The sequence below is a fragment of the Taeniopygia guttata genome, chromosome 5, assembly GCF_048771995.1.
Source record: "Taeniopygia guttata chromosome 5, bTaeGut7.mat, whole genome shotgun sequence".
Classification (NCBI taxonomy): domain Eukaryota; kingdom Metazoa; phylum Chordata; class Aves; order Passeriformes; family Estrildidae; genus Taeniopygia; species Taeniopygia guttata.
The window spans coordinates 56645756-56670658 of record NC_133030.1 but is presented as its reverse complement, the minus strand read 5'-3'; the positions used below and the strand labels follow the sequence as shown (position 1 = coordinate 56670658).

At 44.5% G+C, this 24903-nt stretch overlaps 1 protein-coding gene across 3 annotated transcripts in view; it reads left to right on the top strand.

Annotated features, from left to right (window-relative positions):
- The first annotated feature begins 1018 nt into the window (after positions 1-1018).
- AHNAK2 (AHNAK nucleoprotein 2) overlaps positions 1019-24903 on the top strand; it is a 72101-nt gene continuing 48216 nt past the window's right edge. Inside the window, exon 1 of one of the 3 annotated variants that reach the window (XM_030275110.4) lies at positions 1019-1453. In XM_030275110.4, the coding sequence (XP_030130970.4) occupies positions 1399-1453 (55 nt within the window). In that variant the 5' untranslated portion in view covers positions 1019-1398. Of the gene's footprint in view, positions 1454-9461; positions 9609-23658; positions 24152-24903 lie in introns of those variants that run through there. The other 2 variants (XM_072930486.1, XM_030275111.4) reach the window with 2 other exon arrangements.

Here is a 24903-nt window from a genome sequence, read left to right as displayed (position 1 = left end):
AATTTACAAAATAAGCTTGGATTACTACAGTCCTTTGACTGCAGTGGGACACAGCAGGAAGCTTTTATTCTGTAGCTATCTAAAGCTGTGCGAGTTGAACTCTGGCTGCAGAAGTCCACAAACCTGACTTCTGGAGGGAGTCACCTCTCCTGTGATCTTTGAGGCACCAAGTCCCCACAGAGCTGGTGGGGCCAGGCTAACTGGTGTCATGGGGATTGTGCTCCTCAGCACAAACTAAGGGCTACCATAATCCATGCCAAGCAGAACAGCCACACTTCTTGCCTTCCTTGCCGTAAATACCAAGAAAGCCAACTCTAGCACGAAGCCTTGAAGTCCCTTCCCACCCTGTGCTCTTCACCAATACCACTGCAATACTCACAGCCAGAAAACAGGGGCGATGCTATGGACACATTCCCATTTAGCAGCCCTGGTCTCCTGGCTCGCACTGGCTGCTCTCATCCTCTGCTCAGCTTCCACTAAGATCAGGGAAACTTGTCCTGTAGATCTCAGTGGGCTCTGGATCAGACCCAGTGCACATTCTTGCACAGCAGCTGGTTTTGGCCCCAGGCTGGTTACATGTGGAATGGGCAGCATGGTTTTCCTGTTTTTTAAAGATTACTGATGAAATGTCTGAGCATTACAATAAGTTCAACACAGAAAGTCTACATATAATTTATAACTTGTTCTCTTTCATTCTTGGTGGCGGTAAGTAGCTGGCCATGAATACAAGTTTATTTCCAAGATGTGTCCCAAACCCCTTCTTCTCATGAGTGTCCAGGGTTCAAGAATGTAATTTTAAGCAGAGGAGTGGGATTCCCTTCTGCTGATTTCGGGGTGGGTGAGGTGGAGGGCGGGGGGGGGGGGTTTGCTCACAGGGAGGGGAAAATCCCAGGGTCTGCTCACCCTTCTTGCATGCTTCCCTGCTTTTCCTCACAGAACACTTCCCAGCCCCACTCCCCCTGGCTCTCTCCATCACCAGGAGGCTGCTGTGCTCCCATGGCAGCGTGGCCTCTCCGCTGGAGCTCGGGGAGCGCAGCAGCCAATCGGGCAGCCCTCATCAATCTCCCTAAGCGTGTTCAGACTCTGCGAGGAGCATCCTCACCACTCCTCTTCCCTCTCTGCAATGACCTGAACTCAGCTCTGCCAGCAGCGAGCACTGAGGCATAATGCAATGCAGGGCAGCCCGGAATAATCTGGTTGGCATCCAAGGATGTATATTCACTGAGAGGCTGAGGAGTGTGTCAGCATTTAGTGTCAGTCGAGCTGCACTTTTCCTGCAGCACAGAATCACAAAGTCTCCGTCTCCTCCTCTGGATTGGGATTGATTCTGCACCGGGATCCTCTGAAAAGACAAAGTTTTCCTCTCTTGTTATTGCTGTACCACCACAATCTACCAAGATGTGTGACTGCTTTCATCTAGTTCTTCCTAACTGGCAAGGATCTCCAGCCAGTGGTGGGCTTACGTTTTCTATACTTTTCTGTATTCTGCTTCTGCTTTCCCGTGCTCCGCTCGCTGCGACTCAGCCTCCCCGGCAAACCCTGCAGCTGCTGGGGTGTGGCTTTCTCTGATGCTGCATGAATCAGATAAGGAAAAATAGAGTTAAGAAAAGCCTGTCGTTACCTCCTCTAAACTTTCCTGCACATGTCGAAGCTATGCTTAAAGAAGCCTTTGACTTTCTAAACAAATTAAATTCAAGCTGTGTCTAAATGACCTCTTTCGGGTTGCATGCTTTAATTCACGAGCTTGTCCTTCATTTCTCAGGGTAGCAGGATTCCTGCATGATCCAATCCACCCGGCATTTACAATGGCTTAAAGCTGTGCTGTGCAGTGTATGTTTGCAAATTCAACGTGTCCTACGCTCTGTATTCGGTCTGTTGGCTGGACAACACGGCACTCTGGAAGAAGGGAATATTTTCCTGGGTTTCCCTGCAGAGCAGGAGGAAATTAGCAATTTAATTTTTTTTTTTTAAACGGGAAAAGATACACATTTTAATATAAAATATTGCTGAAGCAGAACAGTGATGACTGGGGGAATGAGTCTAAAGAGTAGTGCTAAAGAGTGCTTAGCTGGCAGAAGAGTATCAATAAATTACAAATCTGCTCTTTAGTTTATGCAGAGATTGACCTGTTTTAAAACAAGCAACTTGTAGTCTTAAAGTCACGTCTACAAAAATGGCAGGAATCTAAAATTTCTACAGTATATTTTTCTTCGTAAAATATACAAAAAACTATGTTTATCTACATGCCGCAATAAATTTTCTCGCTATTTATTCTGGTAGAAGTTATAGTCTACAAAACACAGTCTGTAAGATTTTGATAGTCTAAAAGCGGAGCACTTTTTTCTTTCTTTAAATGCCTGATTATTTCTGTTTTCTTTTGTAAATAGTTTAGGATTATATTTTCCATAACAATGGAAAGTCAGAAATTGCTTGTCAGACTCTGAGTCCTATTATTGCCTAAGTTGACTTGTTGGAATCAAGGAGACAACTCAAGGAATAGCTCATATCTCTCCACCCAACAAAAGATACAGTCTGACTCTCTGCTGGTTACCTGGTGATTAGATAAACCAACTGAATCACTATAAGGTTATAGCAAATATTTTAGGACTACACTCTGACCGTATTTAAATATGATTTATTCAAAATATATTTGACATAGTTTTGGTGAAAATATTTTCTTTTATAAATGTGACTATTCCAGTAGTAGCATTTTCCTAATGTTTGTCTGCTTGCACAGATTTACTTGTTTAGTAAACAAACTAGTTTTGTGGTTCTTACTACTCTTTCTATTTACCACATCAGAGACATTCTTGGGACTTCTAGATACCTAATAGAAACTGAAAATATGCTAGAAATAGAATAGAAATAGAAATAGAAAATATGCTACCTAATAGAAACAAATACAACCAGAACACTAACAGAGCACTCCACCAAACAAGGCTTTCCTCTCTGATTAGCAAAATGTTTGGGTTGTTTTTTTTTTTTTTTTCAGGCTTTTTTTTGGCTAAGGAAACAAAATTCCCCCATGCCATGAACCTGGGTTGTTATTTCCATGGTACCAGTTTTCTGATAGTGTGAAAGGATGCTGTTGGTGTGTCACACATAAAAAGAGCATCTCCTGCATGGGGTTATGCCATGGCACCAGGCAGCTCCCAGTGCTTGGGAGGTACCAAGCAGGATCAGGGCTGTGGCACCTACAAAAGATCTGTGCTGGGCAGGGATGCAGCAGAGAAAGATGGCTGCATGTGAAATTTGACCAGCATCTGCTTTCCAAACAGTTATTGCTGATGTTTCCTGGCAATGGGTCATCATCTCGGAGCTCAGGGTGTGGCAGCTCTGTTTTTCTCAGACAGGTAGGCTGGCTGGCTGCCCAGACATGTGATACGGGTTTGAGAAAGGATTATCAGCGTGGTGATGAGGCAGGATCATCTGAGCAAGGGTGGGGAAAACCACACCATGAATCCCACATCAAGCAGAGCGTACTAAATGCCTCGTTTCCTCCACGGCATGGAAGGAAGGCTGGCTAAAAATAGGCTGGTTTTGTAAGCTCCTGTCTCTGCTGGCTATATTCACTGCTCCTGCTTTAGCTGAGTGTCATAATGACACAGGTGAGAAACAGATAAACAAAACTTTGCCAGTTTTCTTTATTAGCCAGGCAAGAACAGGCACGCACTTGGATCTGACATCTGGAGAGGCTGGGAGTGCTTTGCAGTTGTTGATGAACGTGTTTGTCATGGATAATTTTTGAGTCAGAACAACAAATATGTAGGAGAAGAGAACATCTCTATCAGCAAACTGTGGCAGTTGGCCAAATCCTAAAATATAGAGGTCTTTTTAGCACAAATGTTTTCTAAACCTTTTCTTCACCTTATTTTGGGGCATGATCTAAATCCCCAGAAACTAATGGCTGTAAAAGACACAATTCACTAAAACACTGGAGCAAGTGTGTATGGCCTTCTAATTGCCACCAGATTGGAGCAAGGGTGAAAATAAAACACATACCTTAGTTCTTTGCTGAATGGACACCTGGACCACAAGATTGCTGCTTCTCAGGTGCCACACTGATCTTTGCACTGCATGGGGATAACACACCTGAGATCCTGAGATCAGCTGGAGCTCTAGAAGTCCCTGGCCAGGCTCCACTGCAAGCTGTAACATCCAGAAAAACTCTACAAGTACAGGGACATCCTTTCTCCTGTGTTCTTGTCTGCCATGCCAAAGGCCGTGTGTCCATTCCACCATACAAACTGCTGAGTATGGTCCACAAATTTTGAGAATCTAGACAAAAATGCTAGCTCAACTGCACTTTTTCTTAGAAATATTTTCTCAAAATATTTGACTTTGATCTGCAACAGCATCTCTTCCAGCCCCATCAAGAGACAGAGATTAAAAAACCTGTAGCAGCCAGATTGCCAGCTTGGGTGAGGAACACCCTCCCTGGCTCTCAGGAGAAGCTCTGACCTGACACACCAGCATATTTCATTTTCCCTCCTTTTACTCTATTCAGGGAGTTTATTGTTAAAATGACAAGCTGTTTCAGTTTCAGCAGACACTCACTCTCTGCACAGTAATGCTTCCCAATATCTACTCTTGTTCTACCCATGGTGACACCAAACTAAGTGTGGTGCCAGCACGGACTGAAAGGGAATCTGATTCATCTGGCTCTGGCAGAGAGCTCCCTGCCAGCATCATGAATCAGGTTCAGTAAATTGCATCACTCTGGCTTCTCTCGGTCTTCCCTCCCTCCTGACTCATCTTCTTCCCTCCAGAGTTTATATTTTTAGTTATTAGTTTCACACTTCTATTTCCAATGGGTACAAACGGGCTCGTTGGTGACTTAGGAGCACAAGTGGAAAAGAAACATCGGCATGACAGAGCCCCACAGGCAACAAGGCTTTCTTTGTCCATGCCCTGCCCAATGAAGGGTTTGCTGTTCTCCATCAAGCTGCAAGAAATGGGGATGGTATGTACCCGCCAGAGGCACAGCACATTGTGTTTGCCACAGCTTCTGATTCATGTGAGGAGCGGACATACCCCAGCAGCAAACCAAAACCAGCTGAAAAATGATGATTTTTCTTTACTGCTGCATTTCAAAACTTCAAGAAGGAAGATCAACAGACTTCTCAAGTCTGCTTTGGTAGTGTGCTCCTCCCTGGGCACCAAAGCATGATGCATTTTGCCCAGCAGTTTGTGCACCATCTGTTTTCATCCAAGGCACTCTGGCTGCAGCAGCCTCTTTTCCAGGGCTCTTGTTACTGTGTGAGAGGGGGAAGAATGTGAAGCAAAGGCCAGGGAGAGCCCCCACGAGCCAGGGCCTCCAGGGCTGCTGCTATTGCTCCTCGCTCTGGCGAGCGCTGCCACCACCAGAGATAAATTACACCCTTGGTTTGACGTGGGGACTTGCGGCCAAGAAAAACACTCCAACAATCAGCCTGGCTGGGCTTGTCTGTACAGGGGAGTGGCTGCAAAATACTTCTGGATCCAGTTTGCAGCACGCATGGTCAGCCAGTGCCAGTGTCCTGTGCAGATGGACATTGTGTTTTCCTCATTTCCCTGCTTCCCGTGGCGCAGAGCAGTGCACCCTTGTCCCAACCACAATCCCATCCCCAGCACATCTGTCCTGTAGAGTCTGCCAGTGCAGCCACCATGGGTAACCTGGATGTGTGGGGTGCTTGGGGCTGCATTACTGAGCAGTGGGATATCCCCATGGGGTTTTGGTTGGCAGTGAGGTTGCAGGAGGGTTATTTTGTCCCTGGTCTAACTGAGAGCACACCTTTGGGGATGATGTGGCAGTGCAGGGGTGCAGAGAAGGGATCACAGGGACCTCCTAGAGCCAGTGTTGATATGTAAGAAAAGGCACATGGAGCTGGTATTCTGCATGAGGAAGCTTTCTCCATCCTGACCAGCCCACACTAGAGTGCATTCATTGTAGGAAATTCAGGTCCCAAACTCTCAAAGGAATAACTATCTCTCAAGGATATACCCCTGCCTTTATAGCAACACAGACAATTACATAACTGTGTCCAGTCATGCGTTTGAAAGTGCCTGTAAGGTCCTAATTTTTCCAGCCTTATTTCTTTGTACTTATTAGTAGCAGATATTACAACTAAATAGTAGTGTCTGTGTACCAAAACTTGCTGGCATAATATTTTCTGTTGAAGTATCTTCAGGGCCATCAGAGTTGCACAAGTGCAACCTTTCATTCCTGTTTCTGCATTAGTTTGTTCCCCTACTAACCCTGTCAGCCCCTGTGCTTGCACAGAGCCTTGCCATGCAGATAACAGCCAGGTCTGAGGTTGCAGTAATTAGTCCTGGCTGGGCTTCCAGTTTTCTCTAGTACATCTCACCATTAGATTTCTATCAGTGTATTTTTCTCTGTCAGAACAGGCTGTACAAAAAAAAAAAAAAAAAAAAAAAATTCTATCTAGTTGTTAGAATTACTGAGGGAGAAATATTAGTAAATTAATGCTAGTAAATTGATCATAAATTACACAGGTACATTACACATACACTCTTCTACCTGCATTTAGAATACATAAGAGACAAGAAACAGTGTGTTTCATCTGTCTTTCAGTGCCATAGGGTTCTCCATCTCACATCAATACAAAGTTTTTTTAATGAAACACACAGCTGGGATGGACCAGCAGACTAGTCCAGTGTGAGGACATGATGCATACTTATGAGCCAAGAAAATTAAAGGAAACAGCCCTACCACCTTCACCCTTTTCTTAGGGCACAAAAACAGATGCACTGCACAGTCTGGGAAGTTTTCCAGGCTTCTTTTTTTTTTTTTTTTTTTTTTTTTAAGTTCATGACACACGGCATGAAGCAGAATCCTTTAAGCTACTATGGCATCAGATGTGTTTCAGGAGAGGTGGGTGAACACAGAACAGATCAAGTTCTTCACACTTTTGTTTTCAATGTTTGGCAGCACCAAAGCTGTGCTTAGCTTGGACTGACGACCAACATCAGTAAATCCCTTTGGGACTCAACAGTAGCATGGAAGGGGAAAATCTATCCCCAAATCCTGAGGGACCTGAAGCTTGCTGTCGTGGGCTGGAAGGGGAAATGTGATAGCCCCAGTGAAGCCAGGGCCATATGGAGTGGCTTGTCATGGATATTATATTTCCTCTGACCCTATTCAACAAAACACCAACTCCAAATTTGACACAACCATGGCATGGCAAAGACTCAGTACCCATTCTGTGGCACCCATTTTCCCAGTGGGATCAACATTCTGGTAAGACACAGACAAGAGACAGGGATTTTTTTTTTTTTTTTCCACTGCTATTGTTGATTTTGAGCCAATAAAATCAATGTGGGGTTTTACCACAGAGCCAGGGGGACTCTTCGTGTGTGCCTTTGAGAACATTGCTGCCTTCTTAGTGCCTCACCCTGAAAATGATAACCCTTGTCTTTGTTGGGCTCCTATACTTAATTAATGGCTGAAAAGCATCTGGAGAAGGTTGAAGTAGGTAAATGATGCAACTTAACTCCCACTCTGATGACTGGTATCACTGTTCCCAGACTACAATCTCTCTTTGATATTGGAAACAACGGCGAGAAAGATGCTGATGATGTGGTGACATGGGTTTTGTCTCTGGCTCCTGGAAGGTGCAGTCATCTCATATCTTATGATCCCAATTACACAGCAGATGTACTCTGGGTTCACACTAGTGTAACTGGAAAAGGGAGCTGGACCACAAAAAGCTTTGATAAAAGGGCATTAGAGCTATGATTAGAAAAACAAAAAGGATTAAAAGAAGGTACGGAAAAAAGATGGAAAAGGTGGGTCAGCATGGATCTGAAAGAGCTGGATCTGAAGTTGTTGTAAAGAACAGAGAAATTTGTGATCTGGCCCAACAGTCAGCATGTCTGAGCCTCCAGCAGCTGTTCTCTGTATTACACAGAAGGGCCAACATTATGTTGAGAACAGAGAAGCACATGAGGAAGAGCAGGAGAAAATATGAGATCTGAAAAGAGCCACACAAATCCCACCCATCATCAGAAAGGCAACAGTGGCATTAAAGGGAGGAGGAAGAAAACAGCCTAGAAAAACTTAGCCATGAATGATCATGAAATGATGTCAAGGAACCTATAAACAGTTTCAGGAAAAAGCTAAATAACAAAACTTTTTTTTTGTCTCACTCCCTTCCCCTTTGTGTCCTCCCCTAATCCAGAGTGACCTTAGGAAAACAGCACAAGAATAGCTGGGCTCCACCTAATTTGGACTAAGGATAACTCACCTCTTCCCCACCCTATTTCTAGTTCTTTGCTTGACTTGTGTCATGTTTGTCTCTTGCACTCTGCTCTCTGGTATGTGCCACAGCAGGAGAAGTAGGGAAAGGAGAGACCTTAACCTTTCCCTTGAGAAGCAAAACATGACTGGTGTGAGGGGGAACACAGTGCCTTTTCTTGACCACTGAGTAAGGCAAGCAGAGAAAAAACCTGCCCTTTGCATGTGTCTATCCTGATTTCCAAAGGGGAAAAAATCATAAAGGAGAATATACTTCTTGCCACCATCAATCCTGCAATTAAACTGAACTTTAGCAAAATATTTGCTGGGTTATGTAATAGGGGTGGATTACAACAGGCTGCCACATGGCTGGAAACTGCAGTTTTAACCCCTGGACACACTGCCTTGTGGTAGGTAAAGATAAGTGACATCATGGAGCTGTAAGAACAGTGAAACCTTTAAAACAGACAAACCTTCAAAATACAGTTTGATGGTCCATCTGATAGAGCAACTCCAAATATCTGAGGCTGCTTTTCTTCCTGATTTTCTTGCCTATACATGACCTTTCTGTCTTTCTCCTATCTCTGCCTCTGAGCAGTGTCAGAGCAGTTCCCCAGGTGCCTCCTTCTCAGGCTTCCCACTCTTTATGGCAGCTGAGGATGCCCTGGAGGTGTTCCCTTGCACCAATGTGTTCATGGTGCCATCCTTCCTATGACGTGGCCACCCCTCCTGCAGCTGCAGGTGTTGATGCTTCATTTCTGTTACCTGAACCCAGTGATGTGTGCCAGGGCCAGGAGCACAGATGTGGCAGTTCTGGCTGCAGGGCACTGCAGATACCAAGGTACAAACCCTATTACGAGGCTGACCCAAGCCACCGTGTCTTTTCTGATGTTCTGTGCATCAGCTGGATGAACTTGCCCCACAGGCAGAGACCACCTTCCTTCCTCAGCACAGGCTTTAAAGTCTCTCTAGGTCTGACCAGCTATTATTTGGGCAGCACTCAAAAACTGGAGAAGCAGAGCATTGTGGCTAATTAGCTGAGCCAGAAAGGCACGAAGGAGGTTTGAAAGAAGAGAAAACAAACAAAGCCTTGGCGAGGACTCACAGGCGAGGCAGGCTGGCTGCAATTTGCCGCTCAACAGGCAGAGAGGCTCCCCAGGAGGGCTCCCAGAGCCATGGCAGTGGGGAGCACCCTTTGGGAAGAGCTCACTGTCAAGGGCTCACATGATGTGAGGCGGGGTTGGCGGCCAAAGCCACCCCCTCTGGCCCCACCCAGGGACCTGGGTGCATGAATGACCCACAGCACCTCATCCATCGCTGCAGGGACACTGTCAGCAGGACACCGGGACCGAAACCTGCCCACGGCTTCCAGGTAGGAGCTCGCTTCTTGCAGCACATCCCGCTGCTTTGCCTCCACTGCCTTGCTGCTCATGTGTGTGAGATGAGACACTTGGTACCCTCAAGAAGATGTAGTTGCTGGCTTCTCTGAGCACACACCACATCAAGACTTTCTACCTGCGTGTTAAGTTTCTTCTCTCTCTTTTCCCCAGCTGCTGGGGTTTGAAAATCTTGTTGGGTGTGTGCTAAGGTGATGAACCGGTTTTATTTGCTTTCCGCCGGGTATTGCTGTCATGACAAGCAGAGAAAAGTAGGATACCCCCTACCCTGACATAGCAACCAACATGCTACTGGGGCATGTATATTTGCTTTCATTACAAATGCCTGCAGAATAGAGAGTGGTAAGGAGCTTCTTGAAATGGTTATGCATCATTGAACTTAACTGGCACTCACCCAGACCCCCAGATGGGAGAAAGAGGAGCTTTTTCTAAGCCCTTCCCACATTCTTGTGCAAATAGAAAGGATGAATGATCACCATCCCCTGTGCCAGACAGTTTTCTGGGCCAAATTCACACACAAGCGTAGGAAAGCCAAGGGGAACTGAAACTGGTGAAGCTCTCCCTTCCTTCCGCTGCTTGCAGTGACTGTATTTCATATGTTCAAATCCTTCTGGGATTGCTTAGACTGAATTTGCGTAATTATTTTCATCCTTGGATTAAATAGGCCAAATATGTAAGCTGGATCTCAACTTGCTGAGATCTTATTTTACACCATATTTTGTCCCTCTGGCATATATATTACACAGCAGCAGATTGCATTTAAGTAGTTTTTTTTCAGAATAAAAGTCTGTCTTTCCTTGAGGGTGTCAATTTTCTCGTAATTCTTGCTGTTCTGTCTTGTATGGATACTTCAAAGGATCATGGAAAGGTTCTAAACCAAACATCTACCCATACTGGCTTTCAGTACACTCAGTCTGACTGACACCTCTCCAGACTTGGAGCATGCACAGATTTCTCAGCCTAGAGGTTAGGGGGAAGGTGTGACTTGATGCAAAAGCCTGTAACTACACCCTTGTTTCTACCAACTGTGCTTGTCCTTCATTGCTTGTGATCACTGATGAGAATGGCAAACTCATGGATGTGCCTAAACCTGAGGGATAGCCTTGTTTTCAGGATGAGTAGACAATGATGCTTTTTGAAATTAAAGACAAAAGGGTGCAAGCGGCTATGGGACCCCCAAGGCAGGAGCAGTGGCTTTGAAATCAGCTTTTAATTGCCAGTAGGTAAAGGAGAAAGGGTGGCCATTCAGTGTGTCATACTATGGGAGGTCCTGAGTGCATCCTGTCCAGATGGAGAAAGCATGTATGTGTTATAAAACATTCAGTGTTTTATGCATTATAAAATATTCAGTTCCATCTGTCACCAGGTCAGGGTCAGCAGGTACAGCCAAAATTAAAACCAGCATTTTTTGTTGTCCGCCACCTTTCTTTCTGCTGGCAAGGTGCCACCTTAAAAAAAGCTTAAATCTTTCATGAGTGAAAATTACTTGCTCAGCAGTCAGAGATTTCCAGGGAAATATCAATAGTTTTGAAATCACCAGCTGTGGGTGGTGGTTTGTTCAGTCAGTCCTAACTTTTTCTTTGAACATTTGGGCTCTAAAATGGGAATTATGGTGCTTGGCCATCACTGGATACACCTTGGCTAAAAATCTTACCAGCCAATTACTTCATCTACTATTAAGAGATGCTCAAAATCTCCTCTAGGCTCTCCCCCATGAGCTTGTGTGCTAGAGGATTTGTGAAATGCAGTTGTAGTGAGCAGAAAATGCATGAGGGGAAAATCCCAGCTGCACTCCTGAGATGGCTGTTTCCCACTAGACCCATCTCCAACACTCCCTTCCTCCTTGTTTCACACATCAAATTCCAGCTTCTTCTGTATTGCTGGCATCTGCCTCCAAGAGCTCTGGAGGTTTCCACCACACTTCTTGTTCAGTCCAGGTGAAGATGTGCTCTCCTTGGCTGAGCCTTGACTAGGTCCAACTTGTACCTGAGCTTAATCCCTCCAGCCTGCACAGTTCTTGCCTGCTGTCGCCTCTCTCCACCTCCACCATCTGCAGGATTGATCCCAGGCAGAGGCTGATGTGCTGCCATCCTCTCCTGTCCCAAGGGATGGGTGCTTAAGGACATGTTGTGTCCAAAAACAGTGAAGTTTTAGGGGGTGAACAAGCAAGACAACTGAGCTAAGAAAATACTGCCATGGTTGGGAAGGAAGGGCTGCTTCAGGCTCCTGTCTGGCTCATGTTGGCTCTATCTGAAGCACATACCAAATGTTCTCTGCTTCTTGGTCCTGCACTGTTCTGTTTTGCTGAGTTCCTGGTCAGTTTGTTCTCCATAAAGTGGCTGTTTCTTAATATTAATTGGTGGCCTTGCTGGAAGACTGTAGGTGACATCTGGCAGGATGAGTTTCCTTTCTGCAGCTCCCTGGATGACAGCTGTGGGCCTTGAGCTGCAGATTCCCAAACCTGTTTGGGTTCATAGGCAGCCCCAGGGTGTTCTGCAGTGCTGCTCTGTTATAACTTGTTCCCTACTGAAAAAGCCAAAATCTCTTTGAGATTAAAAAAGTGTGAAATAAGAAAACAGAAGATTAGTGCTGTACCTGAAATTGATCTCTACCAATGTCTTTAAGGTCTCACCAAGGCTTCTCCCCTGTGCAGTTACTGAGAACCAACTCATCCTTTGTGCTCTCACTCCTTTGTCTCACAACCCTTGGTCCTCCTCTCTCCAAGTTTACTGGAGGGTTAGGTGGGTGCTACAGGCTGCAGATAAACCTCTGTAGCTGCTGCTTGCATCTGCACCCTCCCTCCTGCCTCCAAATCCGTGCAGGGAGTTAGATTTGCAGCTTGGTTGAGATTTAGGCATTTCTGAAGCTGTAAATAAAACACTGTGTGTGATATCCAGGCTGTCTGGATTTGCTGAATTTGCACTGGGCTCACGCTGCTGTTTAAAAGTGAATTGGCTGCCCTGCCTCATCTCTTCCTGAGTATCATGACTCACACTAGAAAACTCCTCTTGGGTTTCTAATGGCTTTATTATGCGGTATGCACATGCAACATCTTTTTGATGGTCTCAGAGCTTATGAGAGGTGACCAGATTTTCACAGAGACCACACAAAATATGATAATAAAACTGACTAATTGGGCATTTGGGATATTTCACTCCTTCATTCCTTTACCAGTTTTAAAGTTTCAGTTTGTTGATTAGGGACTTCAAGTTGCCTACAAGGGTTTGTGGTTTTCTGTGGTGCATGATCAGTTTGGAGATGGCTGATGGGTCCTTAATTTCTCACCAAAGGATCTGTAAGAAAGGAATAAAGTTCAAAATCCAAGAGAGGAAATTAATTCTTTCCCAAGAGAAAAAAAAATCCATTGCTCTTTGAGTGAGGATTTTGCATCTGAATATAAACTGTATTTCATTGGCTTTTCCCTGTTGAAATTTCCCTGTCCAGCCGAATGATGCAACTTTTCAAAAAGGAGTGAGAGAATAACCAGAAAAGGCAATCTGCAGCTTGTCTGTTGTGATTCCTTGGCAAAATGGACTATAAAAATATTCTAATGCAGGGAAGGAATAGTCCTAGGCCACAGCATTATGGATGTGGTTCCAGAATTAGTCTTAGAGGTGAAAATGATGGGAGCAAGGTGAGCAGAATGTTTTCTCTGAGGGGATTGTGGGGTAAAAGCTGAGCACTCTTCTGCAATGTGCCCAGCCCTTCCAGCTCCCCTTGCAGCTTTGCAGGAAGCAAGGGAGTAGTGTTCATGTTTCTTACTGAAATCCCCAATGAGAAGGGCTCAGAAAAAAGAGTGAATGAGAAACCCTCTGAACCCAGCATAACTGCATATGGGAGAGAATACAAATCAAATCAAATCTGGTTTAATGGCTGATATATTGGGTTTGCTTGCTAAGCAAAATCTGCTCTGCTCCCTTATCCCCCTGCTCACAAGGGAAGAACAGAATTCCACCTCCCTCTGCCATCTGTGGGAGCTGAAAAGCACCTGGGCAAGCAGACACGGTGAAGGCTCACCCACGGTGCACATGCTGTGCCCAGGCATTTTTCAGGACCAAGAGAGTGACAAATGTTGTAAATGAGATAAATTATTAGCCCCTGTAGCTGTGCTAAATTCTACAGAACTACAGGTCCTTTTCCCACACAGCGTGAATCACTTGCTGGGTTTTTGTGCTACCAGTTTCACGTTTGAGCTTTCCATTCCCCTGGCTTTTCTCCAGGGTGAGGGTGAGCAATGGGTCACTTGTAATTCATGGGCAGTGCCAGAGCTCCGTGCCATCCCTGCAGCCAGCTTGCAGGGATGCCACACGGCATTTCCACAAGGGAAGCAGGAGGGGATGCCAGCCTGGCAGCTTCTGCCCTCTGCCACCCGAAATAGCGCTCAGGAGCTGAGTCACTCAGCTGTGCTAACAATTACAGCTGGAAATGGGCTCCGGGCAGAAGTTTATCACAAGGCACTTGAGCCCTGCCATTGCCCTAAGCAAAAGAAAAAGGCAGCCCGAGGGCTGACCCTGTGCGGTGCTGTCACACTCAGCATCCCTCTCATTCATGGATGCTGCTTCTGTTCTTGCATCCAAAAACCTTCAGTGAGGACTAACAAATCACACTTGAGCAGGTGATGCTTGCAGTTTGGCTTTTCTGTTTCCCTGTCATACCTTTTCCTCTGTCATGTATTTGTTGAATTGTGGGAATCCAAGGCTTCCCTCTGGCTGCCCTGGATTGCCTGGGACCCTGGCAGGGGTCAGGAACCCCCCTGGACAGAGCCCCGAGAGACACTGTCTGTGATCTCTGCCCATGCAAAAGAGTTTTCAATCTTACAGAATGAATAACAAGCTCTCGGAGTGTTTGATATAAATAATAATTTAGTGTGGCACGGGTGCAAAAGTAAAATTTTAGGATTCTAGATTAGGGGTTCAGAGGGGACAAGATGGAGGAATTGGGTGTGTCTTGTCCTTTTCCTTCTTCTTCATGCCCTCCATGTTTCACTGTAGTGTTGGCATTTTTCTGTTGGTTTAGGCTAGGGACACACTGTTCAATGTAGGCGATAGATATTGGCACGTTATTGTAAATCCAGCACAGGTAGTTTCTGGTATTTCATGTTTGTAACATCCCACTGAGGGCAGAGCCCCACACGCTGCCCTGCAGGACAGAGCTGCGGCAGGGCAGCAGAACATGTTAAACAGAATAAACAACCTTGAAACCAGCACAGACAAACTATGGCTTCTTCTTTGGCAACGGGGCAGAAAGACAGAGACTTTCTACAATCTCGGAATCATCAGTACCTCAGATTCTGACATTGAATATTTACAAAATGAATAATTTTCTGAAACCAGGATTTTGAGTTTGGAAAAATGTAGGGCCAGTGCTGCTTAACTGAACCACTCTCTACATAGGAAGCCATCAGCAGAAGAAGGTGATGAATCATGTGGCTGTGTAGTGGGGAATTGGAAGCCTTCACAGAGCTGCTTGTGAGGTGTCACATGTGTTTGTTTCCTGAGTCACTGGTATTACTCAGAATCATGGGCTGGGATGTGGCACATGGGTATGCCTGGGCAAGAGTCCAGGCAGGATCCTGCAGCTGCCAGAGGGACTTGGAGGGAGCTCAGGAGTGTGTGAGCAGGAAGGATCACCTAAGTGATACCATGAGGAGGACTACAGCCTCCATTTCAGTTCCCTGAGCAAGAACTGAACAGCAGCTAAAAAATACATTTAAAAAAATCCTCACTAACTTCTGTCTCAACTATTCATCCACAGGAATACCCATTTCAAATACAGGAACTTCTAAGGACACTTTTCCCCATTTTTAAAAAGCAAAGGCGTTTAAACTAAGCTAATATAATCAAGCTGACCAAGCACAAGGTGGAAATGAGAAGACCTACATCTGCTCCTCCCTTCTTTTTCTGCTGTTCTATCTTGTCCCTGGTCAATCCAGGGTACTTTTTGGGATTCTTTTAATTAATAACATAACTTCTTATTTGAAACAAGACAAAGACAAAGCTAAACTATCAGTAATTCTTTATTTAAATTTTCAAATCCTTTCATGAACACTGTATAAAAATCTTCAAGATTCAGTTCTACTCCTACCCCCCAAATACATTTAATACCTTTCTTTTAAAGGAAAAATAAAACTATAATCCTTTTATTTATAAGCAAACAAAGGCTGAAGACACAAGCACTTGTGTGAATAACAGATTGTGGAAGAACAGGACTCACTGCTGGCAGTGTTCACTTTGCTGTGATCTCAGAAAAAATGCTCTTCTGTGCACCTGACCCATTTTGGGCTCTTTCTTCTCAGCCTACATTTACAGGGTTTGCATCAGCAACTGAGAGCACTTCTGCTGTCAAAACTCCACAATATATATAATGTCTCCCTTTAAAAAAACATGAGCTATTCTCTCTCACTTCATTGATTCCTGCAGCCAGTACCAACATAGCACTGAGCGGTGTGCAAGACTGAACAGTGACCTTCTTTACCATTAGCATCATTGAAAATTAGGAGGAATTAATTATTACACATTGGGTTTCTTCACCCAACCAAGTGTCTGGCAGCTGAACTCAAAGGCACCAGTGCAGTGGTGGGGAAAGGTCTCTTTTAGGGTTCCTTCCTCCACACAGAAATCCTGCTTCACAGCTGAGTGCTTCAGCAGAACCCAAGGGAATCCTAGCCATACTTATCAAGCTGATTTTCTCTGCCAGGAGCATCAATCAATGCTTAAATTCAATTTCTGGATGAGTACTGGGGAGTCCAGCAGTTTCAGTAACATTTTACTTTCTGTGGCACTGACCAGTGAAAAAGATGACATGATGTATGTCTCACCCCTGACCGAGGATGGCTGCTGTTGTTTCCTCTGCTCTTCAGAGGGAGAAAGTCAGGAATGAAGCATTAAAGGGCTCAACATTGCTGCCATTAGAAGTCACAGGCAATACTATAGCTGACTTCAGTGACAGTAAACAGGATGAAAAGACCTGGAACCAAAATATACACATGCCAAAACCCTTAAAGCCCAAAGATTTAATTCGAGCTGTAGGAACTGCACAGGACAAAGCCAATGGCATCAAAAATGCATTGTGGAGGGAGCACTCCTTTTCTTACTCCCTCTTGGCTGCTGTTTCTGAGTTTTCCTTTCTGGGGCACTGGCAAGCCAGTTCAGCTGAGACAGCCAAAATGCAGAAGTCAGATAACTGTGCTGATTATCTGATTTTACTTGTCCTGTACTTCTGGCTTTCCCCTTTCCGAGGGAAGGCTTTTTTGTGATGGGATGTAGGGCTTTGAGGTGAATTTTGTGTTGTTGGAAAAGCAGCCTTAGCTCTGTGAAGAAGCAGGAGACTTAGAAACCCCAGATGGAATTAACCTAATGTATTTCCATCTCTCACTGATAATGTTTACACAGTGCAAGCCAGTCCAGAGTGGTGAATGGTATATTTAAAACGAGGTCCTCTAACATTCGCATCCACCCCATCACTCAACCTAACAGATACTTGATACCAATCGAGTGACTCACTTCATTAAGAAATAAACCCTGCTGTGTTGCTGACATCCTACAGCAAACACTGAGCCCCATTGTCATCTGCTGAGTCCTCTCTCTGTCCCAGCCCACGCCCTGAAGATGCACACCGAGTCTCAGGCACAGCAGCAGCGCTGACCCTGTTTTTCCACGGTGCTGTGTGCCAGCCACAGCCACACAGCAGCCCCTGTGTGTGTGAAATACCCTCCCTTCATCCCCAGCCTCCCTCTGCGCCCGTGCGATGGAGGGGCAAAACAGGGTGAGCATTCATCATCGGGAGGAAAACTGTTTTATCAGCAAGACAGGAGCTGGTGCTTGCTTGTTCCCAGTTGGAGGGAGTTTTTTCCTGGTTTTCCCATTCACCTGGGCTTCTTGCTGCTTGTCAAAGGCAGCATCTGCCCACCAGGCAGGAGACAGAAACAGCTGCAAGTAACCCAGTAACAGGTGCTGCTCCAGATGTGTGGGAGGGCTCAGGTTAGAACAATCCTAAAGAAGAAGTATCTGTAAGAAATGCCCCTCCTGTGCCCACAGCCACTGCCAGCAAACAGCCCTTCCCTGGCTGGGGCTGCAGTGGGCACAGCCAGGTCCCCAGTGAGCATTTACACCCCTTCCATCGCCCAGAGCAGGTTGCATCGGGACCCCGAAGCCAGAAAAAAGGGATTATTTCGGCGCAGTTCCAAACTACTCCTTCAACAATCACTGGTAACCACCACTAAATGCCATGGAAACCCCAGGGCACATAGTGATGTCAGCTGCCAGGAGTCTTTTATTTTAAGATCTTTGTTTAAGAACTGTTCTAAGGCTTTGGAGAGGGTTTGGAGAGGGAGGGTTCACTGAAGCATTTCCTCAGCTGGAATATCATAAGCCACACGAGCACCCAAAAATGCAAGAGTTTATGCTATTCCCTATAGGGACTGGTAAAAAGGAAACCTTTAGTGAAGCATCTGAAATGTGTTTTGCTATAGCAGATAAAAAGTTCTGCTCTTTTCAATGGCATCTGAGCTACTGCATTTAATAATTATACTTGGCTTTTATTGATGCCTGGTTTTTATATGAGATCTTTTTGTATTTTTCCATATCGATGTCAATACCCTTCAACTTTCAATTTGATAGGAAAAAAAATGTCTTGATCAAATATAACAAATGTCACACATATGCTTAAAAGTATTCCAGAAATATCTAACTCAGTAAGTGATTGAAAATGGAGAGTTTGTGAATGTTGTATCCATCCTTGACAATCCTTAGGGCGTTTTTTTCCCCTGGATTTCGAAACTAAAAAGCTTACTGATTTTTGTGATATCCAGAAGTACCAAAACTGTGGAAATAAAAGTGCTTAAGGCAGCAAAATGACATTGCAGAAACAGTTTGTTTCAAATAGGTTTTTTTTCCAGGTGCTTGGGCATTACCACCTGGTACAAACAGGTTATTCACGGGTAATTAACATCTGTCTTTCCAGCTTGAAGAGCTGCTTTTGTTTTCCTCCTGTCGGCTATTTGTCACTAATATTCACTTTTCAGGGAGGAGCCCAAGTCTGCTTTTCATACAGTGGCAAAGGTTTTGAAATAATAAATAATATAATAAAAAAATAAATAAAATGAAAAAGGGTAAAATAATAAAGATTCACGGTCAGCCAGCTCTGAATTCCATTTGAGTGGGGAACTGAAAGCAGCAGATAGCATGGAACGAGATGGTTTGGGGAAGATGGAGTAAATACTAACTTTTAGTTAAAGCCCTCCACAGCACAGTCTGGAGATGGAGGTGCAGCAGCAGCAGCAGCAGTGACAGCTCAGGTGTGAGTCCTGCAAGCGGTGGCTTTGTTCCCTTTGCTCTCCATGACCTGACAGAGCACTGGCAGGGCAGGAAGGCAGCAGCTCCACGAGTACCCTGGGTTTTGTACCAGCCTTGCCAATTATAGGAGTTTTCCCCCAGGTCCGTGGCCATGTCTGCGTTGCCCCTTGCTCTGGCTGGCTCCTGTTTTTCTGTTTTCTGTCCAAGCTATTTTGGCTGCAGAAGGTCAATGCCAGCACTGTCAGGGCCAGTGGAAATGCATTTGGGGGACAAAGAGAGATGGAGCATATGCCTGAGGACAAAATAAAAGAAACTGTGCAGGGTGAATTAGTTTCCTCTTTCTTCTCCTCCTGTTAGTAAAAGGATTACTCTTGGAAATGTCTCATTTTGTTTCAATTCTAAATAATGCTTTCTCTGTTGTTGTTGGGTTTTTGTTTATGCTGCTTGTAGATCTGCATTTTTAGGTTCCATTTTTTGGTGGTTTTTTTTTTTTCCCCACCAGCAACAATATTAACCACTAAAGAAAAAAAAATATATATATTAAAAAAATATATAAAAATATATATAATATATATATACATATATATATATAAATATATATAATATATATACATATATACACACACACACACACATATATATATATATAGGATCCTGGAATAGAATTTTTGAATTTCTGAAATTATACAACTCTTCCCTGGATTTGTTTGGGTTATTTTGCCATGAGTTTGGATTTTATCACTCCAGCCCTGGATACCTGGAGTTGACATTTGTTTATCTTCACAAAGGAGAAACCTCTTTCTATACAAAATATTATCAGTTACATCTTGGTGTTAGTGCAGGAAGCAGGCAGGTTGCCACAGGTAGGTAGACAATAGAGCCTCTTTTGAGTAAATTCTCAGATGAAAAGACCAATCTATTTGGAGGACAGATTTCAGTTAATTTACAAGATACATGAATGATACCCATTCATTTTTGGGGGGGAACTCATCTGAATTGACTAACTTCAGAAAGAGGTCCTTGAGTCCAGCCCTGATGTCTCTTAAAAGAGGCAGTGATGGAACCTCATTTCCATTCCTGGCTCTCTCTGTGTGAGGTTGCATGTCTACCTGCAAATGAAAGTTTTATGCAAAAAAAAAGTTGAAGCAAATCAATCAAATCAATGGCTTATGTATTGCAAAAGAGAAGAAATTCAGAGGAAGTTTGCATGGCTGGCTTAAATACCTTTTCAGTTCAAACTGTCTGACTGTGAAATAGATAAATATATACATTTCTGTGTCGTAACAAAATGCAGTCATGGGAGACAAAGCATGGGAGATGTCTAAATTGGAGATTAATGTTACATTTATCTTCCTTTAGGCTAGAACTGGGAGTTGGTGGCCAAATGCTTCCACCCATTCATTGCTCTCATTGCCAGTCTGATGTTCAGTTCCATCCACTCTTCTACATCTTGAGTTTACATTGATCTTGTCTCTCCTTCCCTTTTTCTTTCTCCTGTGGTTCATTCTCTTAGCAGCCTATCTCTCTTTCAGCTGGAGGTCCTCAGTTTTTAACTCCTTTCTGCATTGTGCAGACAAGTTTGCTTTCTCTTGCTGATCTCTGCAACCCAGTCTTATTTACTTGTGGAAATTTGTGGCTTCATATTTTTCCCCCAAATATCCGAAGATTCATAACTGCTAAAAAGGAAAAATAATAGAAATAATCACCCTTGCATCCTCCATACTAAACTACATGGATTTGAGTTCCAGAGCGTGCTTTACTACAATATTGTGGAACCTTCTGCCCCTCTCTCTTTGGGTCAAAGAAAACACAGGAACATTCCTGTTGTTTTTAATTTCATTTCTCAATTACCATTAAGCAGCACACCCTTATGCGTAAGCCTAACACGAGTCCATGCACAGGTCAGGGTGTGAGTAGCACTAATAAAAGAAAGCTTGTGTCATTCAACTGTGTGTTTGCAGATTTACTTGTGAGCAGAGAAAACAATGTTGTAGCACAGTAGAAAAAACAACGTTGAAGCTGGGAAATGGGGTTAGATACAGGACAGAGAAATGTGAGGTACAATGGTGCTCCCTGCCAAGGCAGTTGAGCAGAAAGGAATATTTTTAATATTGCTGCAGCATAACTCAAAAAACTTTATCTTTTAATATTTAGATGTCTGTCAAGAAGAGTAAACACAAGGGCTGTTTGGAGTGTTCTCACTGAATAGCTTGTGCTGGAATCACTTGGTAAATTAGGAAATTATTGGTCTGATAGCATTTTTTTCAATAGCTCAGTAGAAAAACAGTGGATTTCATAAATATTTAAAAATAAACCAAGTGAGCATTATGAATTCCTGTCAGTCAAATAATGTTGAATTAATTTAATAGTCCCAGAACAGCACCATATTGACTGAAAAGAGGGGATATTTTAGGCTTGAAATTGTATGGGGATAAATCTCTGACACAGCAGTTGTCTTCAGTGGAGTCACAGCTGCAGGGCAGTGCTCAGACATCCGGACTTACACCTTCAGATCCGAGATGAAACTGGAAAAAAGCCACTGACAGTGAACGTAGGTTTCCCAACACCATGAAAACCAACCGAGTCATTTCTTCCAGGTTGATGGAAAAACAGTTGGCTTCTCTCAACTTAGCCAGGAGTTTGTCTCATGTGGGCTTTAAAAATTCTTAAAAGATGGAAACAACACCCATCCATATATTCAGCAAAGACAGCTGAGTTGCAGCACTGCCTGGGGATGGAGCTGACTGCAGCTGCTGCCACCCCACAGCCTGTGCCCTGCTGGAGTGCTGCTGCTGGCACCTCTCGCCCTGCAGGTGGGAGACACATTTCTGCATCCAACCAACTGTCCCCACATCGATCCATGATGTAGGCTGGGCTTCTTCTTCTTTTGCTTGTGTGTTTCTAAAAATGTATGTTGTTTGCCAGGATGTTGTAAGACGGCTCAGAAAGGCTGGACTTTAGCATAGGCCTAAAGATGGTGCACAGAAATAGGGATGGCAGCAGAGCGAGCCTGAGCCAGCTCTTAGCAAGGTCTTGTTCCCATTCTCAGCCATCTCAGTGCACTCTGCTGCTGCAGACTGCACCTCAGGAGGCCTTTATTGCTTCTGGCCACCTCCATCCTTGAGGCAGCTGTAGGACATCTTGCTCAAAACACAGAATCAAGGAATGGTTTGGTGTGGAAGGGATCTTAAAGACCATCCAGTTCCAAGCCCCTGCCATGGGCAGGGATGCCTTCCACTAGAGCAGGTTGTTCCAAACCCCACCCAGCCTGGCCTTCAACACTTCAGATGCCACCCCTGTGCTGACACTGTCCCATTGCTTCACCTTCCTCCTTCACAGCCTTACCACCTTGCAGTGGCTCCAGCCAACCTCTGCTTTTAACTCTTTGTGTGGATGCCACACTCACAAGAAGACAGAGGTTGCGTGTGAACTGCATACTGCTTCACAATGTATTTATATTAATTATAGATGATTATAGATACAGTATATAAACACACATTATATGTGATTATATATTATTTATTTTGTATAGATATACAATAGTATCACATAATAAATAGACACAATTGCTGAAGTGTTAGTTCATGTGCTGAAAAATTGTGTATATTAATTAGATAAAATTACATCTAGTATTTCTAAATTAAGTTATATCTGTGATCTGTAATTAATATATAATGTATAATTAGATGTAATAATATACATTAATTGCACAAGTTAAATAATTTGCTTTGCTGTAGTTGTGTGACCCTGTTTTCATAAAATGCCTGTTAAGCACCCACATAAGATGGAATCAGAGATACACATGCAGTTTTCCCTCTCAGCTTTTCAAATACCCTCTGTGGAAACCATGCACACCCAATCCAAACTTGGACCCAGAAACCCAGTATCTGCAGAATATCAAAACCTATTCAGAGCCAACAGCATAAAAATCCCCAGCACAGCATCTGCCTCGACACGAAAGCAGGCTGCTCTGTAAACACAGGGGTTTTCCTTCTCCTTTGGCTGGAGTGGTTTTTACCTGCTCTGGGGTGTTGGCAAAGCTGCCGGAGCAATTGCAGGACACTCCCAGGGCTACTTATGTGTTGTTTGTGTTTTGCACCTTCTCTCAGCTCACCCCTCTTTGACAGAATGCAAACCAGCAGCCAGATGCTTCTGTGAAACACGGAAACGAGGGCTGAAATCTGCTGCTGTGACTTTTTAAAGCTTCAGAGAGGAGGAGTCAAAGGATCAGTAGAATTCCTGGGAGAGGGAGGAATCAGCTGTATTACAAATTCCTTTACGTGGGGTGAAATAGAAACAGGTGAGAGGAGGGGCTGGGAATTGCCACAAATCCGTTTTTGTGGCGTTCAGCGGTGTAGAAGAATATCAGCACACGGTGAACGCAGCGCTGAGCGCGGCACTCCCACCTCGCCAGCCACCCTTGTGCTTCACTTGGTGCAAGTACCCTCAGCTCAGCGTTCAGGGGGCTCCCGGAAAGAATCAAACAGCTGACTAAAAGTGACAAGGAAAAACCAGCTTAGAGAGGACGCTGGGACAGCCTTGCAGCCCGTTTTGAGCCGCGCTGTTGTGACAGGCTGACAGGCTGCATCCTGCGTGTGTGCATGCCTGCAGGAGAATTTACTAATACACACAACGCTGATTACCCAGTTATGTCCTGAAGCAAGGCTGGGAATGAATTTCAGGAAGGGAGATGTTTGTTTTGCTCGGGAGCCCACATCCCATATACTTCCAGTCCCGCGGAAATCGCCCCGCATCTCCGCCCTGCGAGCGCCCGTGCCCGCGGCTGTAGGCAGCGAGCTGGGGGAAGACACGGAGCTCACGGAAACAACCCCTGTGCCCCCATTCTCAGCGCCCCCGACATGGAAAGCCTGGCCAGCACCAAGCCCAGGGTCTGTCCCCTGCTCCCGCCTCAGCTGAAGCCGTACAGCTGTTGCCTGAGCAGAGAAAGGGATTGGATTTCACGGGCTGTGTAATCTGCGACGGTGCTCTTTGCCTTGGGGATAGCAGCGAGCCTCACCCAGGCTCAGCCATCCCCTTTCTGCCCGTGAGGAACGCCCCGGTCGACATAGAAGGAAAATTGTTTGCTGAATTTCTGCACAGCCCTCCTTCCAATTGCTGGAGAGAGAGGGGGAGTGAGAAAGAGAGAGAGTTTAAGGCAGGCTCTGCACTGGTGTTCTGGGCTATTTCAACTTCAGGGCAACTTTAGAGAACTTCAGTTACTTTTGGTAAGTTTTTTTCTTAAAACCCAAACGTCTCTCTCGCTTTCATTCTTTCTTTCTTTCTGTGAAATCTCTGATGCAGATTGCAAAAGTTTGCAGTAGATGATGGGCTTTTAAAAATGCAGAGAGATGTGGGCGTGAGCATTTTGCACCCTTTGGTACAGAAACCGGACTTTACAATTGTAAAGACATAATGTTCCCAGCTGCTGTAGTTGATAAGCGAAACCTGGAGATGTTGTGTGTTAAATGACACTGCCCAGAGCTTCAGCCAAGGGCATCTCACCTTTGCCCCTTTCTTGTGTATGGGAAGAGGTGAGATCAGGGATGAACAACTGTGTTCACCTTGATAAAAAGTTTCTGATCCATGTTTTTACATAGGAGGTTTCAAGTCTCAAAGCCTCCCAAAGCCTTCAGAGGGATGTTGGTTCTTAGTGTATACACACCCCTCCATTCAGTAATCTCTATTGCAGATCATGCATGTTGTTTTTCTTACTTCCTCTGTCTGTATACTTAACCCATTGGGACGATCTCAAAGATAGTGAACCTCTTTTGTAGTGCAAAGAGCCAATCCCAATTGTTGCAATGAATTTCAGGGTGCACAGAGCCATTTTCTTACAGTGGGGTTGATTTCTGATGAATATGAGTTTTCTGTTATTTGTTCTGATCCTAGATATGTTTGGATTTTATAGTATCTCTGCTCCTATAAGAGGAATACTGTTTGTGTGGGCATTATATCTCAATAGATACTATTTGCAATA